Source organism: Chelonia mydas, chromosome 4 (assembly GCF_015237465.2).
Source record: "Chelonia mydas isolate rCheMyd1 chromosome 4, rCheMyd1.pri.v2, whole genome shotgun sequence".
In the NCBI taxonomy this organism is placed as follows: domain Eukaryota; kingdom Metazoa; phylum Chordata; order Testudines; family Cheloniidae; genus Chelonia; species Chelonia mydas.
In genome coordinates this window covers 11220643-11246996 of record NC_057852.1, presented here as the reverse complement: position 1 = coordinate 11246996, position 26354 = coordinate 11220643, and the positions used below count along the sequence as shown (strand labels likewise).

Below are 26354 nucleotides of genomic sequence, written 5' to 3'. Positions count from 1 at the left end.
CAGACTTAATCCCCCCCCCCCCAACTGGGTAGCAATGTAAAGTAGACAGGGAAACTGAGGTACACATGCTTCATTAAAATATCAAGAAAAACCCACTTTATTACATCCCCCTGTTGAGATCAGTGGAGAATCCCCCGCCCTGCCCCCTGTGAAGATCAATGACAAATTGCCCTGTCACAAAGTGAGAATTTGTAATATTTTTATTAGTCCTATGTGTGCCTCAGTTTTCCCCCTATACTTTGCATTGCTACCCAGTGGAGGAAACAGGATTGTTTGCCCTCAGGGCAGAGTAAGTGACATAGATGTGTGACTGTCCCCTAGTTGTCTGAGCGGGCTGAATGGGTCATTGAAAAGACTAGCTGAGGTTGACCCACATGAATGGAAAATGTGAGAAGACAAGGGACAACCTCCATCACCAGAACATTGACAATGACACCTACCAACCAATGACCCCGTGGGAGGAGGATTTCCTTGCCTCTCAGCTGGGAAGCTGAGCCGAGACCCCCTAGCTCAAGGTGCGGGGCGTGTGGGTTTCTGTGAGAAGCGGGTACTGCTCCACTGGGACTGCTTAAAAAATGTCAGAGAGCCAGAGCCTGAAAGTGGAGTTCAATACAGCCTGGCCGGTGAGCTGCTCCGGCTTGACCGCCGTGCACTGTGCTTTAACCTTTATTTTTCTGTGCAAACCCAAGGCCTGCCCCTGCCGTGCTCCAGCTGACTAATACATCCTACTCTCCCCTGAAACGGCTGCTGGAGTATCTCTGCACGTCCACACCCGTGCCGGGCTGTACGAGTCCCTGGGGCGGGCACAGGCCTCTGCCGGGCGCTGAGCTCGCCTGGCGCCCCCCAGCTGAGCCCAGGGTGCGAAGCAGGCGTGCGGGGAGGCGGCCCGGGGGCGACGTGAGTTACCCTTAAAAGGGAGGGTGCCTGGGGGCTGTGGCACGAGAAGGGGGTTGCTCTGAGAGACTGTTTAGAAGCAGGGCCTGAGCCTGTGGGGCTGAAACCCCGCCCCTCCCCCCGCCGGTGCGATCAATGGCCCTGAGCCCGGCTCCTAGCCCCCTTCCGCCGGAGCCACGCCCCCACCTGAGCCCGCCCCGCCCCTTCCCTCGGAGCCCCGCCCCTCCTCTCCCTGAGCACGGAGCCCGCCCAAGCCCCGCCCCCTGCCAGCCCATGCCCCCGCCCTGTCACCGTGACTCAGCAGTTCCCCCCCCTCCTCCCCTCCCCTCCGCCGCCCCAGCTCAATGTGCGCGCTTCGCTCGCTGCCGCCTCGAGCCATGGCCGCCGCCTTCGACTATCTGGTGCTGGGGGGCGGCTCGGGCGGGCTGGCGAGCGCGCGGCGCGCGGCCGAGCTCGGGGCCCGCGTGGCTGTGGTGGAGCATCAGCGCCTGGGGGGCACCTGCGTGAGTGCGGGGGGCGGGGCGAGTGCGGGGTGGGCTGGGAGCGGGGTGGGGGGGCTGGGTGTGTGGATGGATGTGGCTGGGAGCGGGGTCGGGGGGGAGGTGAGGGGGCTGGGTGTGTGGATGGGGCAGGGTTGGGGGGGGCTGGGAGCGGGGTGAGGAGGTTGGGGCATGGGGGGCTCTGGGAGCAGGGTGAGGGGGCAGGTGTGGGAGGGTGTGGTGAGGGAGCTGGGTGTATGGATGGATGTGGCTGGGAGCGGGGTCGGGGGGGAGGTGAGGGGGCTGGGTGTGTGGATGGGGCAGGGTTGGGGGGGCTGGGAGCGGGGTGAGGAGGTTGGGGCATGGGGGGCTCTGGGAGCAGGGTGAGGGGGCAGGTGTGGGAGGGTGTGGTGGGGGGCTGGGTGTGTGGATGGATGTGGCTGGGAGCGGGGTGAGGGGGCTGGGTGTATGGGTGGATGTGGCTGGGGTGAGGGGCTTTGGGTTGGGGGCGGTGTGGGGGCAGGGGTGTGTGGATGGATGTGGCTGGGGATGGGGTGTGTGTGTGTAGATGGGTAAATGTGGCTTGGGGGATGGATGTGGCTGGGGTGAGGGGCTTTGGGTTGGGGGCGGTGAGGGGGCAGGGGTGTGGGTGGATGTGGCTGGGAGCGGGGTCGGGGGGGAGGTGAGGGAGCTGGGTGTGTGGATGGGGCAGGGTTTGGGGGGGGCTGGGAGCGGGGTGAGGAGGTTGGGGCATGGGGGGCTCTGGGAGCAGGGTGAGGGGGCAGGTGTGGGAGGGTATGGTGGGGGGCTGGGTGTGTGTGGATGGATGTGGCTGGGAGCGGGGTAGGGGGGAGGTGAGGGGGCTGGGTGTGTGGATGGGGCAGGGTGGGGGGGGCTGGGAGCAGGGTGAGGCGGTTGGGGCATGGGGGGCTCTGGGAGCAGGGTGAGGGGGCAGGTGTGGGAGGGTGTGGTGGGGGGCTGGGTGTGTGGATGGATGTGGCTGGGAGTAGGGTGGGGGGGAGGTGAGGGGGCTGGGTGGATGGGTGGATGTGGCTGGGGTGAGGGGCTTTGGGTTGGGGGCAGTGAGGGGGCAGGGGTGTGGGTGGATGTGGCTGGGAGCGGGGTGGGGGGGAGGTGAGGGGGCTGGGTGTGTGGATGGATGTGGATGGGGTGTGTGTGTGTAGATGGGTGAATGGGGATGGGGGGATGGATGTGGCTGGAGGGTGCGGGGGATGTGTGGATGGATGTGGCTGGGGATGGGGTGTGTGTGTAGATGGATGAACATGGCTGGGGGCGTGGATATGTGTGTATGGACGTGGCTGGAGGGTCTGGGGTGTGTGGATGGGTGTGGCTTAAGCAGGTGGGGGTGAAGACATGCTGCAGAGAGGGGCTCTAATGAGTAATCCTGGGGCAGATCTCTGGGCCAGTTGGGGTTTTCTTTCCAGAACGCGTTTAGCCTTTTAGAAGGGTGGTGAGCTTCCAAGAACAGGTCTGGTTTGTGTGCAGTGATTGACAGGAGAATGCCAGCCTTGCTCCGTGGGCATCAGTTTAGTGGTGCCAGTACCTGCTAGGCTCTGAGCTCTTTGTTTGAATCCTTTTATTTAACTGCAATGACTGTCACAAATGGAGAAAATGCCAGCACATCGACAAAGCAGTGCTGTCAGATGTTGCACAACTCAGATTGGTAACACATCTTTCTTCATGAGGACAACTGGCTTTGTGGGTATTCTGTATTACTGAATTTTCACAATAGTCATTATTCCTTACACACCTATAAGGGGATGGGGCCCACCCAGGTCAGACTTTTTCCAAATCAGCTGCATATTCAGCTGCCTATTACCCTCTTTATTTCTTTTAGGAAGGAGGGAGTGTTTAGAAAAAACAAACTGACAAAAGTCAGGAAAGACCAGGAATTCCCCACCCCCATTGTGTGTGTGTGTGTGTGTGTGTGGTGCTGATGTTTTTTTTAATAATGTTTATTGTTGTGGGACCAAGACTGTAGAGGCCTCAGATAGGATCAGTGTTCTGCTGTGCTAGGTTCTCCACACACAGGAGACATTAGCTGCACCAAATATCTTACAACCAATTTTAAAGTTATTTGTGTGTATTCAGAACACAACAGAAGCCTTTCCAGTAGCTTAGTTTGCACAGATTTACAGAATTCCAAATGAGCAATGTTCTCTGCTCTGCTGCCCCAGTTAATTAGACAATGTAGGATTTTAAAGGAAAAGAATAGGCTCTGATTTTTTTCTCTCTGAGATACTTTAAGATGGGTATCTTGTAAAATCAGCATACATTTGAGAGATTTGCTGATCTTTCTAAGAACAGAAGCAAGGCCGGAATATAGAGCTTTTTACACAGAAGATGATGATGCTACAGTGTGTTGTGAAAGCTATTTACCAGATTCTGGTTTCTCCAGAAGTTGGTATTAAAACAATGCTAGTTAGTATCAGTTTATTTCTGACTTACAGGGTCAGATTGTTCATTAAAGTAATTGGTGTAGTCAGTGTATACCAGCTGAGGATCTGGTTCACAGTAGATAAAATAGAGGATTTGTGTTTTTCAGATAAAATGGTACACTTAAAAAAAACCAAAACTTTCTTATGCTAGAAAAAGCAAAGAGTAGAGAGGAAGGGAATATAGCAGAGTACAGAGCTGTGTTTTGGTGCAACTGCAGGCATTTTAATAGACATCTATTTTCAGAGTCTCCTGAAAAAGTTTTTAAGTATTTTGAAGTACCTTTCCTTGAGACAGCCAGGGTGGTGGATCTGTGCAATGTAGGTGTACTAGCTTGCCTATTGACAGGAAAAAGGCTGTAAAGTTTTGATGAAGCTCTTTAGGAAGAAAACTTTTAATGAAAAGTATGAATAAATTTGTATAACAGGGCCACTAACTGGAAGGAAAAATCCTCATTTAATCTCCTGTGAGCTCCTAGTATTTCCTATACCTCTGCCACTCCTAAAAATAAGGTCAGGGTGAATTTTGTGTCACTTGCCAGCTAGTTAAAACAGGAAATACTACTACTTTGAGGAGTGAACAAACTAGTATTGCATAAATCTGAAAGTAAAAGAATGGACTGGCTTCACGGTGATTGGTTTAAACAGGTCTGTTTGGTAAGTATCTTGGTTTGAGGCAACTCTGCCCCCTTTCTGGCCTCTGAGTGCACCCCCTCAGTTGTTTGGCATCTTGCCTTTGTCTCAAGGTGGGATCTTGCAGTTTTAGGCTCTCAGACTGGGACCTGGGTATGTTGCTCTGGGTACAACTGCTTATCAGCCCAAAGACATGTTTGTGGGTTCACTGGCATTTTGTTCAATATGAATTTGTTTCAAGGTCAGAAGGTTGTGAACCCATAGAAGCTGACCCTGTCATTTGACAGATATCAGAGCACTGTTAGCATAGTTACATTTTTAACAGTTGGAGAAACTGAGCCACAAAAGGGGTTCATTGAAAAAGCTAATGATAGCTGAGATTAGAACTCAAAGCTGGCTTCCAGTTGTGTGCTCTGATCACATGGCCACTCCCTCAAAAGTTACACAGTAGTGGGGAGAGGGGAGGTATTAGCTGAGGACACTGAGCTATGTTTGTATTCCTTTTTAAAAAGTGCTATGCAATCTTTACTATCCATGCTGAGCAGACAGGAAATCCTATTATGAATCCATTGAAAGGCAACAGCTTTAAAATGGGCACGGTACATGTTTTTAACCTACCTTAGAAGGGTGAAGGGCTGAGTTAGCCTTGTGGGATTGGAGCCTCTGAATTTGGTTATAGGAACTAAAGTGTCAAACATGAATGTCTCTTTGCCCAACTCAAAATGACTTTGATATTTCTGCATTGTAGGGGGTGGGAGAAAGGTGCAGAATTGGCATCAATTTTGGGAAGCTTTAGTTAGTGGACTTACCATTTTCTAAGTATTGCTTTTATGATCATAATGTCACATGTAGACTTAATATTCTTCTCTCTTAGGTGAATGTTGGATGTGTACCAAAAAAGGTAGATTTTTTTTTTCTTCTTTCATATTGTCTTTGTGTTGAAATGAATGTATCTGCATCCGATTCTTCACAACACAGATGTTGCTGGGAGAGTAGATAATCTTAATAGGGTGCAGCTACAGTTAGGGGCCCTTGCAAAAATACTCCACTCTAAAATCCTTACTTTGCTTTTTTGCCTAAGGCTGAGTAGGCTGGTTAGACTGTTTCTAGGTAAAATGAATATCCAAAGGACAAATTGTGCTCTTGGGCCCATGGATGCAGGTTACACCAGGGTATCTGTGAGCAGAATTTGTTGTTTTAATATTTTCCTTAGTCTCACAAAAGCGTTTTGTGAATGATTAATTCAAAACAGGCCATCATGAGCAGTGCTTCAAAAAGCATATGAACAGATTGCTCTGGACTTCAGAAACACATGCACTGCTTTTAGTTAAGTTTGCGCCCTTTGGGATGAACTGATCATGCAAATGCAAGATAGAGCACTTACTATTTTCCTATGGTACATTTCAAGTCTGATGAGAAATGAAGAGATATACATCAAAAAAGGCCACTTTTCCGTATGCTACTATGTGTATAAACTAAGTGCTACAGATATGAGTAAGGCTCTACTTGAATCACGAGACTCAAGTAGCTGAGTTGCGGACAATCCATGGGAAATTGTGGAAAAGTAATAACATTACTTGCGGTAATTTGGCAAAGGGTTGGCAGCGGGGGCTCCCGCTGTTGGCCGCCCAGGGCTGAGAGCGGGGGCTCCCGCCGCCAAATTGCAGTGGAAGCCTAATATCGCAGGATCCACAATATCACAAATTAAGTAGGGCCTTAGATATGAGATTTCTTCTCCCCAATCCCCTCCAGATCTTTGCGGATTAGATTGTGTAGCTCTATGTGAGTGCACAAAGGGTGGAGTATAGTGCCAGGAGCCTCCTTCCCCCATACCCCTGCACAGAGGCCAGACTCTTTACAGTCAAGGTGAACACAAGGCTGTTCAAACAGTAGTGCAAGTCTCCCCAAAGAGAAGGATTAGGCCTAGGAACTCTCCCACCTCTGTACCAGCAAGCAGAGGTAGGCCTAAACAGGGCAAGTGCATGTGCAGTGGTGGCCCTGATCCTGCAGAGCAGACTGTGCCAGCCTCATACACAAAGCCTCCAGGAGCTTCCTGCTGCATGGCTTTGGGGTCTTTAAGGCCTAACATTGCCCTTATTTATAAAACAATGCCTATTTAAAATAGTAATGTATGGAACTGAGTTGTTCCACCTAATCCATCTTGAATTACTAGACACAATTGATGCTTTTTTCATTCATGCTGTGTTGAATTACTGTTCTCTTTACCTCTGTGACAGGTGATGTGGAACACAGCTGTCCACTTTGAATTCATCCATGATCATGCCGATTATGGCTTTGAAACCCCTGATGTGAAGTTTAATTGGCGGTAAGTCTAAGATTCAGTATTCCAGGTGGCAAAATCTTGTTTACATGTATCCTTTTAAATCACAATACATTTTATGTAAATATTGTATTTTCTTTATGTATAAGCAGTTCTCTTGCTGCTACCATGTGTAACCAGTTCTCTTGCTGCGACCATGTCCACTTAATGCCCTAGGTGCACTGGGTGAGGAACAAGGCTTACTCAGTTGCTTGCAGTTTGGTTCCATGTCCCTCATAGCCAGTGTGGAATGCCTGAGCCCATGAGCCAGCATTGCCAGTGCCATACAGGATGGGAAGTCAGCTGCCAGCAAGCTCTGGGCCTTGCTCAAGAAAATCTCTTGTCATTAAAGACATAACCAGCTATATAGTGGTTTGTTTCATGTGCTCCATGCCCCTGAATCCCACTTCCCTGTCACCTTCCATATCCCTGCAGTGTTTTCATTGACTTTATCTGATGACCTTTATGTGTTTGCATATCTAATGAGGTTGGATTTTAAAGCTAGCCTCCATTTTTTTGCTGTGTATTCTTATTAGCAGTGAGAAAAAAGCTTATATAGTGACAGTGACTACATTTTATTGCAGAGTGATTAAAGAAAAGCGTGATGCTTATGTGAGTCGCCTAAATGGGATCTATCAAAATAACTTAAACAAGGTTTGTAAATTTTGGTTCATATACGAGTAACAAATCTTAAAATTACAGAGCCTCTTCTATGCCCCTGTAAACTGTCATATTTTCCCAGAACCTATGGAAGTGTTTCCAAGAGAGTTTGGCTTGTTTTTTTTAATCTTTGGTCAGTGCAGGTTCCGTTTCCAAAAGTTATAAAAACCCTTCTCCTGTGTCAAAGCACATTTCTGTGGTTTTAAGAATGATTCCCACTTTATTAAATAGTGAGAGCCATTTTTTCCTCCTATTCCCTCAGTCAGGATAAGGTGATGGTGCACACTACTGCGAGTAGATTCGGCCATGTATTCTACTTAGGTGTTTGTGCATGCCAAGTGCACTGAACCCAGAGAATTTTGCCTAGCAGTATCCGTAGAGGGGTGTGCTCATGCCTCGTGGCCATAGCCCCTTCCCTGGGTATATGAGGCGGTGCTGCTCTGCCCCAAGCCACAGAAGACTTCTCTGGTTTGTCATGGCTAAACATCATTTTTAGTACATGTCCCTTCCTTTTGGTCTGTCTTCCATTCCCCGGGTGTTTACCAAATGTGTGGTTGTGGTGATGGCATACCTCCGGATGACTGGCTACTAAGGGGCAGGTCCAGAGAAGAAGTTCTTTCTCATGTGTGGATCACACTGCACTTACTCAACTGTCTGGGTCTCATACTAAACACCAGAAAGTCAACATTGGTCTCTGCTTGGAAAATTGAATTCACTGGGATCTTAATAGAGTCTGAGTTCAAGAGTAGTTTTGTAGACTGACTTTTTCCAGACACTTTATCACCTTTGTCTCAGGCTGCAGTCTCAACCTTCCATGACAGTTCTTGTGTCTGAGGCATTTGGGCCAGATGTCCACATGCACACAGGTGGTTCAATGTACAAATTGCCCTCTTCAATGCCTGCGCCCTCTTCAAATGTGGCCCAGAACAGTTTAGCCTCTGGCCCTTCATCCCTTAGACAGGTTGGTCTGCCTCCCTCCATTGACCCTGGACTTCTTGCCCTGGACTGGTAGATGGATTAGGGGAATGTATGTCATGGCATTCCCTTTGCCCAGCCCTTACCAACCAGGACTGTTGTCACCAATGCCTCCCTGGTAGGTTGGGGAGAGCGTCGGGGGTTGCTGAAGGTTCAGGGTCTGTGGTCAGTCGGAGCAGGAAGCTTCGCTGCATAACAATGTCCTGGAGCTTTGGGCCACTGACATGGATGGTCACGTTTTCATCAACTGCATCAAAGGTTCAATGGTTCACATACTTACTGACAATAGCATTCTGATGTATTATGTGAACAGACAAGGGTGAGCACACTCCAGGGTGCTTTGCCAAGAGGTGATCAGGCTATGGCAGTTCTGCATTGAAGAGAATATCACTCCGATAGCCAATCAGTTGCCCGGGGTCTAGAATCATCTCACGGACCATCTTGGGAGGAATTTTTCCCTGAGTCATAAGTGGTCGGTGAAGTCCATGTTCTGCAAGTCATCTTTGCTGCTTGGGGCATGCCAATGATCAACCTGTCTGCTACAAGGGACAACAGGAAATGCAGTCTGTTCTGCACTTGAGGGGGCCTCAGTCCAGGTTCCCTGACTGATGCCTTCCACATCAGCTGGCAGTCAACTCTCCTATATGCTTTTTCTCTGATGCTGATCATTCCCCAGGTCATCCTCAAGCTGAAAGCAGATCAGGCCAACGTCATCCTCATTGCACTGTCAAGTCCGAGGCAGTGTTGGTTTTCTGACCTTCTTGCACTGTTGATTTGGCCTCCCATATGCTTTCCTCTCCAGTCTGACCTACTCTCACAGAATCACATTTGCATCCTGCGCTCAACTCCATATATCTCATTGCTTGGCTGCTTCGTGGTTAAATGAAGAGGAAGAGCGATGTTTGTCGGCTGTTCGACAGGTCCTACTCAGTATAGAAGACCATCTACCAAGATGGCCAGTTTGTCAAAGTGGAAAGGTTTTTCTATGTGGTCATTGGCCTGTGGAGTTCAGCTAATCCTGGCTAGTATCCAAGCTATCTTGGAGTGTTTCCTGCATCTTCAGCTGTTGGGCCTTCCAGTTAGCTTATTGAGGGAGTATCTAGTGGTGACTTTCATCCACCCATTCGTGGAAAATTGGTGTTTTCCAGTGCTTGATGTCTAGATTCTTAAAAGGAATCCTTCGTCTCCATCTGCCAGTGCAGGATCTGGTTCCCTTATAGGACCTTAGCACAGTCTTAGCGGCTCTGATGGGACCTTCATTCAATCCTCTGGCATCCTGCCTCTTTCCTCTCTATGACAAAAACCTGCATTCTTCATGGCAATGATATCTGCAAGGGGAGTGTGTGAGTTGCTGTCTTTGATGGCGGAGCCTCCTGACGTGCAATTCTCCAAAGAAAAAGTGACATTGCCACCGCACCCAACATTTGCCTCTAAAGTGGTGTCTCGGTTTTGTTTAAATAGGCGGTATGTTTGCCTGTGTTCTTGTTCCTAAGCCGCGCTCATCTCCACAGGGGCAGCATCTTCACGTTAGACATCAGATGATGTCTAGCCTTTTATCTAAACCTTTTTGTGCTTTGCCGCATCTGTTTATGTTGTATGCAGACTGTGAAGAGACAGGCAGTCTCCTCACAGAGGTCTCTTAAGTGGATAACTTTCTGCATCAAGATTGCATACGAAACAGTTTTGGGTAGGCCCCGTCTGTGTGTGCGAGCTCATTCTACGAGAGCGAAAGCTACATCAATAGCGTTCTTAAGTGACCTCTCAGTATGGATATTTGCAGAGCTGCCAGATAGTCATCGATATATACATGTATGAACCATTATGCCATTACTGCAGCATCCAGAGAAGATGCAAGCTTTGGGAAGACGATCCTGCAGTCCTTGTTTAAATAGACTCCAAGACCCACCTCCTCTGAGTGCTGCTTGTGAGTCACCTAAGTAGAATACAGGGCTGCATCTACTTGAAGAAGAAACGGTTATTTACTGTAACTGATTATTTATTTTTTAGATGTGATGCAGACCTGTGTTCCGCAACCCACCCTCCATCCCTTTGCATCAGAGTCTAGTCTCTGGGAGTTAGTGCAAAGGAACTTGGGGGTGGTGGTGGTGGGGGGAGGGTTGGTGTGGCACTACCTCATCTAGCCAGGGGAGGGGTTTTGGCCACAAGGCATGAGCACTGTCCCTCTACTGGTACTGCTAGGCAAAATTCTCCAGCTATGGTGCACTTGGTGTGCATGCATACCTGACGTGGAATACCTGTCTGGATCACATCTCAAAGAACCACAGTTACAGTAAGTAACCGTTTCTTACCAGCTTAGTCATGTTTTAGTTGGCTGGAGTTTAATCTTCATTAGCTCTCCAGAACATACAGTGGCTTCTGATGCAGGTTGAAGGCTTCCATTATATTTACAAACATTTCAGATTACTAGATGAGCATAGGTCTACATTTTCAAACTGACTCATGATTTTAGGTGCCCACGTGAGATATCGTAAAGGGGCCTGGTTTTTAGAGGGTGGTTTCTGAGCATTTTCTGAAGTGGGCACCCAAAATCACTAACCATTTTTGAACATGTGGGACATTGGTAGCACTTTTCAGAAGTTGAAATGCTGAATCAGAGAGTTGTCTTACTTCTTTTCTGCCCTAATAATTTTGTCTTCTGCTTTGATAATTAGGAAAGGTTCATTCTTTCTCTAGCATCCGGTTTTGTGATTTATAGAATGACAGTACAATCTAAAATTTGTTTTTGTAGGCTCACATAGAAACCATTCATGGCCATGCAGCTTTTACATCTGATCCTGAGCCTACGGTAGAAGTCAGTGGTAAAAAATACACTGCTCCCCACATCCTGATAGCTACAGGTGGGCGACCATCAGTGCCCCATGACAGTGAAATCCCTGGTAAGTCTTTGAGTAACGTGATCAACATCATGGCATGTAAGTACTCCTGTGGGAGGAGATTTCATTTGAGTTACAACAGGACTTCCTATTTTTCCAGTGCAAATAGTGTAGCTCCAGTACACTCTAGTCTCTCTGGCTCTCAGTGGTCTATATAGATTGTAACCTTAGAAAGTACATTTGTTCTCAGCATTCTACGGTTCCCTGCCTCTTCTGAATGGAATTCTGGCCTACATAGAAAGAGATCTGATCCAAAGCCTTCTGGAGTCAGTGGAAAGATTCCCACTGACTTCAGTGAGCTTTGGATGAGGTTCCAGGTCAGGATGTCTGGTGCATCAGTTAAGGTTTGTAAGGTGTGCTTGCAGCTCCTCCACAGGCAACTTGGACAGATGCCATGTTTGCCAATTTTCCCTTAAGCCAAATTGTGTCTGCCTGTTCAAAACTGCTAATCTGTTTATTTTGAGGCCAATATGCATGTCACTGAATGTCAGACACTAAATGTAGGGTCTTGCGCAGCTTGTTCTCCTTTAAACACTTCTGCTTTTACTGAAAATACCTTTCCACAAAATAGGAAGGAACTGATGCAACATTGTAGGTCAGCACAGAAGTCGCATTCGGTTCAGCATGGACGTTGAACTTTGCTACCTGAGACTTTTATGACTTTGCATTTTTTATGGAAAGCATTCTGGTTTGTTATGACTGTGGAAATAAGAGAGACTGTTCCAGACTTAGCAGGCTGAAGGTGGACATACCTACAAAGGGTGCTCGGAGTGACAGGAAGCGCTTGTGCCTGTTAATAATATAGAAAGGTCTGAAAGCTAAAGAATTTTTTGTCCTGCTTGTTAGAAAAATTGGATCCTGAGTAGGCTGGAAGGCTCTGTGGCGAGGTGTCCCACCCATTTGGTGGAGAGTTCCAAATTACATTTTGAATTATGGGCCATGGACTGGGTCTGAATTTATAACCACATATTCCTTTTAATCCACAATGGATCTCCCACTGAGGTCAATGAGAGAGTTGCGCAAAGATCATAGGTAGAGTGTGCCTTTTATGTAGTGATTAAACTCTTAGTTATTATTTACGGTCGTATTCAGTATCACTACGTGGAGAGTCTGCTCCCTTTTGAGAGGACTCCTGATGTTTCTGCCCGTTGTTTTCTCCCTTCCCCAGCCTCCTGTCTGTTTCTTTTCTTACCCTGGCTTTGAGGGGGTGTCCTCTGTTCCTCCCTTGGTATTTCCTTCCTGGCAGCAGCTCCTAATTCACACCACTTTGAGAGCTTCTTTCCCAATCTATTTCCCGTTTCAGCTGTTAGAATGACCCTCAACAAAATAGTTACCTTTGTCTGTGAAGTGCATCTCTGGCTTTAACATTTATGTTCAAATGAGATTAATGATGGCAGGAGAGTTCACAGCTCTCAGCCCTTGTTTCAGGCTCCCTGTAGTCTCAGGCAGAGCTCACTGCATTTGCTCACATTTTAAACATATTTTTTGCACCCATGAGGACTAAAAATGTACTACTTAATAATGAAAGCTGAGATTCTGCACAATCTGTGTGTCAGTAAGGGGACTACATACACCACGCAGGCTTCACTCTTGACATAGTTCTATGGTAACTGAAGAGCTAGTATCAAGAGTCCAGAGGTAGAAAGCTGAGCAAAGGGATTTCTAGTCCCTGCTTGAAACTTTTTTTTATTAACACTTATTTAACTTCACTGACTAACAATTGAGAGGGGGGAAGTCTTTGTTAAAAATTCAAGGCCCTTCCCACTTCACTGAAGGTGTGAGTGCTCTCTTTATACCTCCCCTGAGAATTCTAGGAAGCTCCAGCAGAATGAAATCAGTCTTGAGATTTTTGATGATTTTAAGGCTTAAAAAAAAAGAAAAAGAAAATCCTTCTTTACGTATTTTAAAGACGCAAAACTGGTATTGATCTTAGTAGTTTTGAAACCTTACATACCTTCTGAATGTCCTCAACAAAAATATTTGGAAACCCTTTCATTATAATCTTAATATGTTGTTTTGGTTTAGTTTTTTAAGGGGGGAGAGAAATTAGAGGTCATTAGTCAGGTTTTAGTACCTGCTCTGCCTTTCCCTGTTTTGTTACTTAAAACCACAGCCTGAAAATCAAACTCTCCAACTTGCCTGGAGCAAGTAGAGATTTTTTCGTGAGTCAATGGAGCTGGGGAATTACTGGCTCCCTCTGTGGAAAGGAGGGGAACTGAAGACAGTGGAACAGCTTTTTGCACTGCTCTTTCTTTAACCCAAGGAGGAGGATAGATAGGGAGCAGATCAGCAGTGGCAACTCTAAGAGTATGTCTACACTTTGAGCTAGACGTGTAAATTCCAGCTTGAAAAAACATACCTGCACTAGCCTCTGGTTGAGCTAGTGTGCTAAAAGTAGAGTGTAGCCACGGTAGCATGAGTAGTGGGGGAGCTAGCTACCCCAAATATGTTTCTTAGCATCTTGGACTGGTCTGTACTTGGGGTGACTAACCCCTCCTGACACTTAAACTGCTGCGGCTACACTCTATTTTTAGTGCGTGAGTTTGATCAAAGCTTGCGCTTGTATGTCAGCTCACGCTGGGAATTACATCCCCAGCTTGGAGTGTAGACATACCCTCGGTTATTTTGGCAAGGAATAGAGCAGCCTCTTAGGCCCTGCCTGCACTAGGAAAAAGATGTGTTTAAAGCCTGATAGGTAAGCCATTACAATCTTAGTGTTCACCTCCACCAGCTGGCACAGAATGACTGTTAGTGTTAAACTACAACTTGCCTTGTTAAAACTACTACACTAGGACTGTCACATGTGTGAGCTAACATGTTAAAATACACTTTCTTTACTATGAAGACAAGACTGTACTGACTGACTCTTACAGGGACGAGGGAGCAGAGTTAATCACTCCTTGAGGGACAGCATTGATTGGGGTTAACAGAATTGGGGTTTTTGAGGGGGTAGAGAGAGCAGAATTGATTGGATTTGAGGAGGAACGAGTGGAGTTCAGCTGAGTTTTGTGGGGTGATCAAACTGATTGATTGAGGAGAATGAAAATGTATCAATGCAAATGAAATTTGAATAGCTTTAGGGACATGACTCTTGTGGTGGGCTTAGGCATATAGTCTCTTTGGGGAAGCAGGTGTTTGGGAAGTTTTTCAAACTCTGCTTATAATACTTTCTTTCAATCCTAAACTCAGTTTTGCAAAGTAAAGAGTGCCCTTTCTTTTCCACTGTTGATGGGAAATGAGCTTTGAAAACGAGTCAAATGTTTGTATGCTTGGGATTAGTTTGTATGTAAAGCTGATAAATGCTAACAGCAAGAAATGTAAATCTAAACTAAACAATGTTGTGTTGAAATGCACAAATGCTAAGAAAAAGCAGAGTTTTGTTACTGGGAGAGAGCATGTCCTGGTTTGTGTGAAATTTACTTTGCAGGTGCCAGCTTGGGAATCACCAGTGATGGGTTTTTTGAACTTGAAGAATTGCCCAGGTAAGCAAACCAAAAAATAGACTCTCAGGACCAGCAAAATCAGCTATCTTAGGCTGCTCTCAGCATGCTGCTCAAAGCAAAACACGTGGGACTCCATTTGTTGTACCCTGCCCCCCCTTGTGCAGTAATTTATTCCTGTGCAAAATGGGTATAAAACACTGCCTGATCAGAAAGGGCCAGGACAGTTGTGATTCTGACCTCTGGCTTTGTGTTTATTAAAATACAGGATTTTTTATTTTTTATTTTTTTTAATAACTGCATTAGGGCAGCACAGGACTCTTTGAATCTTTGCTTCTTGTCTTTCATGTGCTGTGGAGAGGCATTGCAACTCATTGTCACACTCACTCCCCAGCGCAGTGAGTGGCAGAAGCAGGGCACGCAGCCACTGCTGCGCCGACCCCATGGGCAGGAGGTTTTCCGACCCAAACCTGTCACTTGTAGTCAGGTCATAATGGGTTGCAAGGCTTTAGTAGTCAGTGATGGTAGTTCACACTGGTCTAAACCCTTGATAAAGCAGGAGTAACTTATTTGGCACTGTTTTGTCACATTCTCTCCAGCTACTGCTAAAGCCGTATTGGAGTCCCATGCAACCTTCACACCCAGAAGGATAGTCCCAATGACTAAAATACTGGCTAGTGAGTACATGTACCACTACCTCCTAGTGTGTGTTGTGACAACAGAACCCACCTGCTGACAATCTTCCTTCAGGAAGGAGGTTGCAATGATTTAAAGCCTATGGACAGTGCCCTTGGGATTATGGGAAGACTGAGAGACCGTGAGAGACTGGTTCATTCCCATGAACGAGGGAAAGATATGAAACTGTAGACACTCCATCCAGGGCGTGGCATCCTGTTCTGTGTGTTGGTGTCTGTGCCTTTCCTTTAGCTTTTCTTAGATTCTCCATTTGGAGCAGAAAATAATAGATGGCAGGCCAACTGAGCCTCAGCCACTGGGTTGGCCTTGTGCCCAGCCATCTTGTACGGGGTCCCTGGTGGCTTGTCTGAGGATGCCTTGACTGATCCTGCTATTTTGCCTGTTTCACTGACCCTGCCTCCAACTCCCTGGTCTCCTGCCTGCCCCAATGTCAATGGACAAGAGTGTCCCTGCCTGCCCAAGAGAGGATGCCAGCTTTTGCTTGGCATAACCACTCTGCAGCCCCACACCTGTGCCTGACCCTTAAATGGCATCTTGCTTTCCTTTTCAATCTTCCTTTATGTGGTTGGGGGGGAAATTGACTTAAAATCATAGCTTTGTAAGTGAGCCAAAAACAACTGTCATGGTAACCATATCAATACTCCATCAAAACAGAAGTGAAAGACGGCTCATTTTGTGAGTTGGTTTTCGTGTAGCATGTAGTTAATAAAGTAGGTTTACAACATATGTGGCCGTTGAGTTAAAGCCTGAGATCATGGGAAAGAACATACAATGTAGAACTAGCTGTGGGGTGCAAAGTCACATGTGAAATAGACCCAGAACCAAGACATGTCTGGATTACAGGAGACACCTTGTCCTTTCGTTCAGGCAGTAAGAACCTGTGCCAAAGGTCTGTTCTGTTATCTCCAATGCTGCATGTGTGATCTTGTTGCTTTTCATAGAATCATAGAAGATCAGGGTTGGAAGGGACCTCAGGAGGTCATCAACCCCCTGCTCAAAGCAGGACCAATCCCCAACTAAATCATCCCAGCCAGGGCTTTGTCAAGCCTGACCTTAAAAATATCTAAGGAAGGAGATTCCACCACCTCCCTAGGTAACCCATTCCAGTGTTTTCCTCAGACGCAGCGTTGTTGTTGGTGCTGGATACATTGCTGTGGAGATAGCTGGAATCCTTTCCACACTGGGATCAAAGACATCCTTACTGATACGTCATGACAAGGTACAACAGATCATAATATCCAATGTTACTTGCTTCTCCAGTGATCTCAGTGCCAATTAAAAATAGTACAGATGCTTTCTCTGCCCTCACTGGATGAAAGCATTTTGGGCAGCTGAGGCAAATGAAATTGCTGGGCAGAATAACTAGAAGCTTGTTGGGACTGATCATATTAATTTAGAGAAGTTGATTTGACTTAGTAATATAAATAACATACAAAAAATTGTAATGCAACATTCAGGTTGCAGAGTTAAAATCTCAATATCAAGAGATACAAAAAATAAATTTCTAGTAATAACTGGGCCATGTAGCATGTTTTGTATTTTATGGTCTAAAACATAATACTGAGCTAAACAGAAAAGAATAGAAAATACTAGAGAAGGTGTCTGTAATGTGGGTTACTTATTACTGCTGTAGAAACCTTAAAGGTCACTGTTAAAGGATTTCTAAACATTGTACTTGAGCCATATAAGTAAAAAATATCTAGGTTTTTGTCAGTGTTTTTTTCTCATTTTCTTCAGAAATGACATGTCTGCTCCTCCCTGTTTTTTGCTGGAGGACTTCTTGAGGTTGTCAGGAGATGTGCACTGTCAGCTTTCTAACCACAACACAAGGGGTGTTGACTCTATCCACAGACTTCCTCCCAAATTTTCATTAGACGTTAGCGTTAAATAGGTGTAAACAAAAACAGAACTCTAAACAGTCTGTCAGTTACTCAGCATTCACTCCTCTCACTTTTGTGATGTTGTTTTACTGGGGCCATGTCTGTTCACATTTTACACCAACTTAATTAAATGGGTTTGAAGTTGCTGTAGTTAGATCAGAGCCACCTCCTTGTGTGGACGCTCTTCAGTCTGTTTAAGAGTGCCTTTTATTTCTTTAGCTCAACTTAAGCTAAAGTGAGTGCTCACACAAGAGCTCTGTGACAGTCTGGGGGATGTGTCTGTTGGATTAGGAATTCCATTTTTGTTTTGTGAATGCCATGCATGATTATAGTCCTTGTGGATTAGTGCATAGGTTTTGTAGCAAGAGTTATGTCTGGGAAGCTGTGACAGAGCATTCAAGGGACATCAACATTGTTCCTGTATGGGAGAGTTGTTCAATGGGGCTTCTACCAACAGGGCCACTGACCTTGAAAGGACTTTCTACCCAGAAGCTGTGTGCATATGTGTGTATGTTTTGGAGCCTTGAAGTTTCCCGACAGAAGCTCATTAGTAAGAGAGGGAACAGATGGTTTTACAAGGAAGCTACCCTCTGTGAAGGGGTCGGCTCCACTGTCAGAAGCAGGAACACCAGTGGGATGGTGAGCCCTAAGGACTCAGACCAATCCCAGGACTCTTGGGAGTGGTGAGGTCAGATGAGGGATTGAATTCAGGAGTTTGATTTCCATAGATCTGAAACAAGCACAAAAGAGTTAGAGTAAAGTGTAAGAAACTCCTTTGCAGTGCCTGAGTTACTTGCTTTACTGCCACATTGTCCCTGAAGGTTGTAAGTAGGAAATCAGAGCTCACATAGCCAAGTTGGAGTCTGGGGGGAGCTTGTCTAAGCAGCGGGGGGCTTAGGTGGGCTGTTCCTCTGATTCCAAAGTCTCACTGCCCAGGAAGGCTGTCAGAGTCTGCATCTCAGAGGGAGCCTGAGAAACCTCACTAGGAACAGTGATCAGTCACTATCCATACCCGCAAGCTTAGAGGTGCATGGGATTCAGTGGTTGAATCCAGTCACAACAGCTGTCCATCCAGAGAGCAAGGACCAGCCCATATTGGTAGCCATGGCATCGATGGTCCCCTTTCACAGAGCGGTCTCCTTTTTAAAACGTTCTTTGAACTCTCTTGCCCATTCACTTCCACTGGGAAATTTCCTGGCTCCAACCCGCTCCTCTCCACAGGCTTTTAGGCAGAGTCCATTCGAAGTCAGTATCCCTGTCAGCAGAACCCCTATTCTTTCTGTAGTAGAGAGTCGTTCAGTGTTGATGTCCCTTGAAGGCTCTGTCACAGTTTTCCAGACCCAGGTTCTGCTACAAAATGTCTGCTCTAATCCACAAGAACTGTTACAATCTCATTCACAAAACAAAAATGGAATTCCTAATGATACACACATCTCCCAACTATCATAAGGTTGATAAACTGATTTAACTTGTGTTTAGATCAGGTCTGGGCCTCCAGTCAACAGTATCTTCTGGAGTACACAGCACTTGAATTTCTGTCAGAATTAAGCAGAGAAAATCCTTGATGTTTTTTTAAAGCTTGCCTTTAACCTCTGCATTTCATGACTCTGATTTTGATTGTGCAACTTCTTTAATAATGGTTAATGTCCTAGTTTTTTAAGAGGAGGAGGAGGAGGAAATTATAAGGATACAGGACAAAGGTATTTGCTGTTGCCCAAGTGCCATAGACATCCTTGTCCCAGTCTCTTTAACTGTCAGAGGCCCAGACAGAGTAAAACCAGTGGTGTTCTGCTGCCTTGGGTGGGGCAACAGAGCAGTGACATGCACAGAGGTCAGCCTGCTGGGGGCACTTTCTTTGCTAGCCCAGTTGAAACTTTAGGAGAAAAGCCAATCGTGGACATACCCACAATGAACAAAGCACACTCCTGCACAGACACCCATACGCAGTGGATCTCACTAGAAGTGCATGTGTTTGGGCTGACACCTTCTTTGCCTTATCTCAGTTCAGGACTTTTTAAAAAAGTTTGAGCAAAATCAGTTCTTCGAGTGATTGCATGTGTGCATACCCTATGCCCAGTTGCCAGAAATTTTTTCCTTGGTGGGACCCGTAGGAGTGGCTCAAGTGCCCTCTACTGCCACATGCTTCTGGCACCAGCATTAAGGTTATTAGTGTTTAGTTAGTTTGGTTTTTACCCCATCTGAGGGTTTTGGATGATTCCCAGTGAAAAGGGGTTGCTTGGTCACTGGGCTTCAAGCCCTGAAGTTCCTGCAATAAGGCTATGCCCATGAGTGACCTGCACTCAAGTTGTTTGAAGTGCCCTAGGGAAGCTCATAGTGGGGAGCATCGCCAAATTTGCAGAGACTTTAAGGTTCACATGAAGAATGATTGAGAAGCCATGCTAAAGTTTCTGGTCATGGAGGCTGCCTTGAGACTTCTATCTGAGCCAGGTCAGTGAGACTCAGCCCTGAATGCCTCGGTGTCGGTAATGAGTGCACCTCCTACTGTGCCTGAGTCCCAATACCATTTGCTATCTCCAGAGCCTAAGAAGAAGCATAAGAAGCAGATTGCCAAGAGAGGAAGGTCCTTGGCACCAAAGTCTGCTAAGCATGGGGGGGAAAGAGTAGAATGCTGTCTAAGTCTAGGCATTCCTCTGCTTGGGTACTGCAGAAGATGGCACCATTGACTGGTGCCGAGGCAGGTTCCATCGAGTCCAGAACCAGAAGGAGCTCCCTCCACATCTGTGGCACCACACTGACCCGACACTGTCTCAGTACTGACCACACCAGAGGCATTTGCAGCTGCCAGGGTCCTCCTGACCATGTCAGTGCCAGTATTGCCAGCAGATCAAGAGTCGATGCTATCAGTGCCAGCAGACACAGGAGAACCAGCGGGATTGTTACAATGCTCAGTACCATGCCAGCTTCATGTACCACTGACAGCTTGCCCTTTGGTACGGTCAAAGGGAAAACTTGCAATGTTTGCTTCTCTGTGGGCCTCTGCACCTTGACATCAATCACCGGGTCTGTCTAGAACTGTGTGTCCATGGTCAGTGGAAGGAGAGTTGTCGTCTTGTGAATCAAGAGTTGGGTCCTATATTTCCCATCCTTTGAGCCGCATCTGCTGTCCCTCCTCCAGATGTTTCTATCCTTCCATAGAGCCGGTCACAGGAGTACCATCGAGTGGTTGGCCAGGAGGTCACTGGGGGCCTATGCCTGTCAGGTGGCATCTTTGGAATCCGAGGGGGCTTTCCCTGGTTTCCGTGGCATCAGAGAGGCATGTGGCACCTACCCACTAGACAGCACCCATTCCTGACTCCGGTACCACGCCCAATACAGGACATCAAGTGCCAGCTCAACAAGACCCTAGAGATCAAGAAATGGAAGAAGAGCATCTGCAGCCAGTTCTGGCGTCCTCTTCCTCCTCCCCTGATGATGATGCAGTCTCAGGAGTGGACAGGTTGCCTGCACCAGATGGCTATAAGGCACACCAAGAATTGTTGTAGGGTGGCCTTAAGTCTGGGCATACAGGTAGAGGAAGTTAAAGAATCCTCTCACCATCTGGTCAATATTTTAGCCCTGCCTCTCAGTGAGGGCATTGTGGATCCACTTAATGGGCTGTGGCAGACCCCTGCATCCTTTCCCCCAACTTCAAAAAGGGCCCTATTCTGGATGTTTGTAAAGCAGCTACCTGGTCATTGGTGTGCACTTTCTCCTCCCACTTACCCCATCAGCCAATACTGAAGAGATGATGCCAGATTTTCTCGATCTGTACTGCATTCTGTGTGTGCATGGACTCTGATCCCTGTGTCTGTTTAACTACTTGGGAGTCACCAAGAGTGGCATGCACATGTGCAATCACTCAAAGAAGAGAAACAGTTACTAACCTTTTGTAATTGTTGTTCTTCGAGATCCGTTGCAAATGTCCGTTCCATGACCCCCCTCCAACCCTTCTTCAGCGTTTCCAGAAAGAAGAAACTGAAGGGGCTCACGGTCTGCTGGCCCTTCATACCAGCACCAGCAAAGTGTGCTTGAGCCACCCTAACAGGTACCACTGAGGGGAAAATTTCTGGCAACTGCGCGCCCACACACACACCAAGGGTGGAATGGACGTGTGCAACACCTCTCAAAGAGCAGTAGTTACATAAGGTTAGTAACCATTTTTTCGCTAAAGTAGTTTGCCCTTGTTTACCATGTGGTTACAGAACCATGGGCATGCTCACACAATTCATAACTTTTGTCTGATTGCAACAGGACAAGAAAAGAATAGGTACAAATTAGAGGTGATGTGAAAGTAGCATTTAGATGGGAACATAGTAAATTGCATGTAATCTTGATGGATTGTATGGATTTCCATGCAGGTGTTAAGGACTTTTGATTCAATGATCAGCGCAAACTGCACTCAGGAACTGGAGAATGCTGGCATAGATTTCTGGAAGCATTCACTGGTACAGTATTACCCACACACTTCATTATTTAGGTCTGAGTCTCTCCTATGGACCCATAACTTGATTCTTTTTTTATTTCATTTTTGCTTAAAATGTCCTAATTTTCCTCAGCACTGTTACAACATCTGATCATGGCTGTAGTGAGATATTCATATCTGATTACTATATTGCTAGTTTATCACTCCTATATCAATGCTTTATAAATGCCCTGTGGGGAGCTATATTTCATTTTCTGATATGTAATTCCACAGCAGCTCTTGTCTGTTGAACATTGTTAAGAAGTAGATGGGGGAAGGGGAACACACGATGAAAAGGCAGTTCTTTGGCTATCATCTGTGTGAACCTTATGCATGGTGCACATGTGCCTCGTGCCTGCAGGTCTGGAACCAACCAGTGGAGCCATGTCTGTGCCCTACATGCCCTCTTGTCTTTACACCCAAGGGCATATAGGGCAGTGTGGCCCCTGTCCTTCTCAGTTCCCTCCTACCATTTAATGTCAGTGAATGGGAACTTAGCAGAGTCCATCTGCCCCATAGTGGCTCGTTCTGAGGGAAAAGTCCTGCTCTTTAGCTTTTGTTGTTCTTACCTATTAGCGGTTTATCACACTGCAACACTGTTTCGTGTTTCTGCCCCGTTGGCCGTGTGCTGTTCCAAGGCATCACTTTCGTGCCTCAGGGCCAAACATTAGAGCTTCTCTCCTCCTTGAGTTGTCTTGGAGCCAAATCTATCCCCAGCACCCCAAGACAGAAGAGACAGACTTTGGGGTCCTCATTTTCTCCAGTGGTGTGGGCGAGAGCCACCCTGGAGTCTCCCAACGCAATAAGCACTCGCCGACTGCAGATACCAGGTGGCTCCCTGGGCCTCTATGGAATTGCCCCCTCTTGGGCAGTGTGGGCTCCCAATCTCAGCATGACAAACCAGACCAGGCCGTAGGTTGCCTTGGAGAAGAACCAGGTTGTGAGATGGAGGGGAAGGTCTAAATAAGCCACCATATGATGATCCTCCTGGCCCTGTCATGTGTCATCGTCCTCCTCCTCCCTCTCACCAGACCAAGCGGTGACTCAAAGCACCGCTGTGCCCTGTTGACTTTCAAGGATCTCCTGTGCAGGGTAAGAGACCCTCTGCCATGCTGGCAGCAGTGCAGGAGAAGTTCCACGTACTCTCAAACCCCCACAACCAGGGAGACTGACCACAGCAGCCAATGAGAACCAGTTGTGGACCAGTATGTAGGAGGACGGGTGGAACCAGTTGTGGACCAGTATGTCCCTGGAACCAGTTGTGGACCAGTATGTAGGAGGACGGGTGGATGCTACTGAGCCCCTCAGAAGGGGATTGACTGTGTCTTTACTTCACCTCTCCCCCACCCGTGCTTACCTTGTTCCAGAAGTCAGTGAGAAATTGGAACATCTAGGTGCACCATGATTAAGGCTAAGATTTTGTCATGGATATTTTGTCAAAGTCACAGGTCACGGGCAATAAGGAAGAATTCACAGAAGCCTGTGACCTGTCCCTGACTTTTACTAAAAATATTGCTGACAAAATGGGGAGCCCAGCTGCGGGGTCCACACACTGCCTGCAGAGGTTGGGAAGCTGCGGGGGCGGCTCCCACCGCCTGTGGGGGCTCGGAGCTCCGGGGTACTCCTGCCACTCGCGGCAGCCGGGACCTTTGAAGGACCCCGATGCCCGCAGTGGCTCGGAACTCTGGGGACCTACTGCACATGGCGGCTCGGACCTCCAGGGCCCCCACTGCCCATGGTGGCCAGGAGCTGCGGCCCCACCACCCATGGTGGCTGGGAACTCTGGGGGGCCCCTGACCTCAGGAACCTGCAGCTCCTGGCCAACAGGGCTGAATTCATGGAGGTCGCTGGAAGTTACAGATTCTGTGACTTCCGTGACCTCGGTGAAAAAATCGTAGCCTTAACCGTGATCTGTGCCCCACGAGGGAGATGTGTAGGGATTGGACTGCTTGGCAGGGAGGCCTACTTCTCTGCAACCTCACAGGTGAGGGTTGCAGGCTACCTGGTCTTACTCACCAGGCAGGCATAACTCTCCCTTGGCACTGGCTATCAGCTCCTTGACAAATTCCTGAATGACTGTAAAACAGAGTGGACACATCTAATATGGCTGTCTGCTCAGCTGCCGCAGACGTAGCTACGCAGAGACCATTGAAGGAAAGCCATGCCACGATAGACTTGCCGTTCCATGGTCCTGAGCTCCTTCAATTGTAAATTGCCTGGGGCGGGGATTGTCTTTTTGTTCTGTTCATACATTGCCTACCAAAGTGGGGTTCTAGTTCAAGACTGGGGCTCCTACGCACTGTGGTACATCATAGATTCCAAGGCCAGAAGGAACCATTGTGATCATCTAGTCTGACCTCTTGTATATCACAGGTCATAGAGCTTCCCCAAAACTCCTAGAGCAGATCTTTTGAAAAAACATCCAATCTTGATTTTAAAAATTGCCACTGATGGGGAATCTGCCACAACCCTTGTTAAGTTGTTCCAGTGGCTAAATACTCTCTCTGTTAAAAATTTATGCTGTATTTCCAGTCTGATTTTGTCTAGCTTCAACTTCCAGCCATTGGATTGTGTTTATACTTTTCTCTTCTAGACTGAAGAACTCATTATTAAATATTTGTTCCCCATGTACGTATTTACAGACTGTAACCAAGTCATCCCATACCTTCTCTTTGTTAACTAAATAGACTGAGCTCCTGGAGCTCAATCGCTAAAAGGCATGCTTTCTAATCTTCTAATCATTCTTGTGACTCTTCTGACCCCTCTCCAATTTAACATCCTTCTTGAATTATGGACACCAGAACTGGACATTGTATGCCAGCAGCAGTTGCATCAATGCCAAATAGAGGTAAAGTAACCTCTCTTCTGTTACTTGAGATTCTCCAATTTATGCATCCAAGGATCGCATTAGCTCTCTTGGCCACAGTGTCACACTGGCAGCTCATGTTCAGCTGATTATCCATGACAACCCCCAAATCTTTTTCCGAGTCACTAATTCTCAGGATAGAGTCCCCAATCCTCTAAGCATGGCCTACAAACACCTCATACTCAGCTCAAAGTCTGTTACCATGTGCGATTTGGCACATTTACTACAAGTCTCTCTTTACATTTTGTTGCAAAACCACAAACAAATTTTGTAATTATTGGCATGGCGTTTGGTGTGTGCTCCAGTTATAAACAGCTGGATTTGATCTTTCATGTTCACTTTAAGATGGTTTTGGTGACAGTGACTCACCCCAAAAATTCCACTTTTAATCTTTTAAACTTAATCTGTATTTGTGGTTACCAATAGGTCAAATCGGTTACAAAATCTCCTCTTGGATTGTTGGAGGTTACGGTGATATCCTCTGCGCCTGGTCACAAACCCACAGTTAGCACAATCCCGGATGTTGACTGTCTGCTGTGGGCCATTGGACGAGATCCAAACACTGAGGGGCTTAATCTAGACAAACTGGTGAGACAGACAGATTTTATATCCTAGTAATTATGAAAATGCACATTGTATTAACTCCTTGCTTATGTGGCCCCAGTTCTTCCATGACTTACCTTTGCAGGAACAGACCCCTGTATCTACATGGAGTTTAGGGGAGGACCACGGCCAAGGTTATAATATAATCCCATATAATACTCTACACTTCAAAAGCCCTAGGCTAAAGAGGGTAGTATGAAAACAAACCCACAAATATTTAAGTATGAGGAAGTTTTTAATTGCATCTTCCAGCACTGACTGGAGACCTGATAGATGAATTGGGGCAGGGGTAACTCAGTGCCTTTGATAGCCAAATCATCTATGAATGATGACACTGCATTATAAAATAACTCTTGTCCTTGAATCATTGTTCTCCTGGGCTGGAGTTGAAAATGATGTAACTGCTGCAGAGGGTAGGAGACCAAACTATTGTTAGCACCACTGTTACACTGGTTGGGCCTTTAGAAACTATGCAAAAAATTAAGGTAAATATGTGAAATTTTTCCTATGTTTATTTTTAAACTTCATATTGCACAGTTAGGCTTCATATCTCGTAGGAATGTAAATGTCACTTTGAATAGGGTATGATACTATGAAATGTTCCTAGAGTCTGTCATTTTTTCCCCCCATAATCCGTAGTGTGTATATTAACATGGTTGCTGTTTCCAATATTAGGGTCTTAAGTTAGATGCTAAAGGTCACATTGTAGTTGATGAGTTCCAGAACACCAGCAGGAAAGGGATCTACGCTGTCGGGGATGTATGTGGAAAAGCACTCCTGACCCCAGGTAATAGGCCTTTGTTGCATTGCTCTGTACTGCTGCCTAGGCTAGGGGATCCCGTACCTGTGATGGTATACTCACTTACCTACATTTAGCCACTAGGGGCAACATTTTCAAAAATAGATGCCAAAAGTTAGTGAGATTTTCAAAACTGCCTACGTGACTTAGGAGCACAAGTCCCCAGAGAGCCCAATGGTGGCAAAGAGAAACACACAAATTAATTTCAGTGACACTTCCAAACCCATTTAAAAACAATTGAAACTCCTCTCCTTCCCCCTGCTTAAAGTGTGGGGGCGGGTGAGGAAGAATCTATTC

At 46.7% G+C, this 26354-nt stretch overlaps 1 protein-coding gene and 1 long non-coding RNA gene across 5 annotated transcripts in view; one reads left to right on the top strand and one right to left on the bottom strand.

Moving 5' to 3' along the window:
* The first annotated feature begins 1054 nt into the window (after positions 1-1054).
* Positions 1055-26354, top strand: part of GSR (glutathione-disulfide reductase) — a 33957-nt gene continuing 8657 nt past the window's right edge. The window contains exons 1-10 of one of the 4 annotated variants that reach the window (XM_037896623.2): positions 1055-1397; positions 5337-5363; positions 6700-6788; positions 7367-7436; positions 11167-11314; positions 14739-14793; positions 16567-16666; positions 21686-21772; positions 25082-25243; positions 25934-26045. In XM_037896623.2, coding sequence (XP_037752551.1) covers positions 1239-1397; positions 5337-5363; positions 6700-6788; positions 7367-7436; positions 11167-11314; positions 14739-14793; positions 16567-16666; positions 21686-21772; positions 25082-25243; positions 25934-26045 — 1009 coding nt within the window. In that variant the 5' untranslated portion in view covers positions 1055-1238. Of the gene's footprint in view, positions 1398-2670; positions 3093-3884; positions 4487-5336; positions 5364-6699; positions 6789-7366; positions 7437-11166; positions 11315-14738; positions 14794-16566; positions 16667-21685; positions 21773-25081; positions 25244-25933; positions 26046-26354 lie in introns of those variants that run through there. The other 3 variants (XM_037896624.2, XM_037896625.2, XM_043544434.1) reach the window with 3 other exon arrangements.
* On the bottom strand, positions 14298-24798 carry LOC122465352. The gene is made up of 3 exons (XR_006290120.1): positions 24541-24798; positions 15955-15962; positions 14298-14310 (listed from the first exon to the last, which is right to left on the bottom strand). It is a non-coding gene; the product is annotated as an uncharacterized LOC122465352 (long non-coding RNA).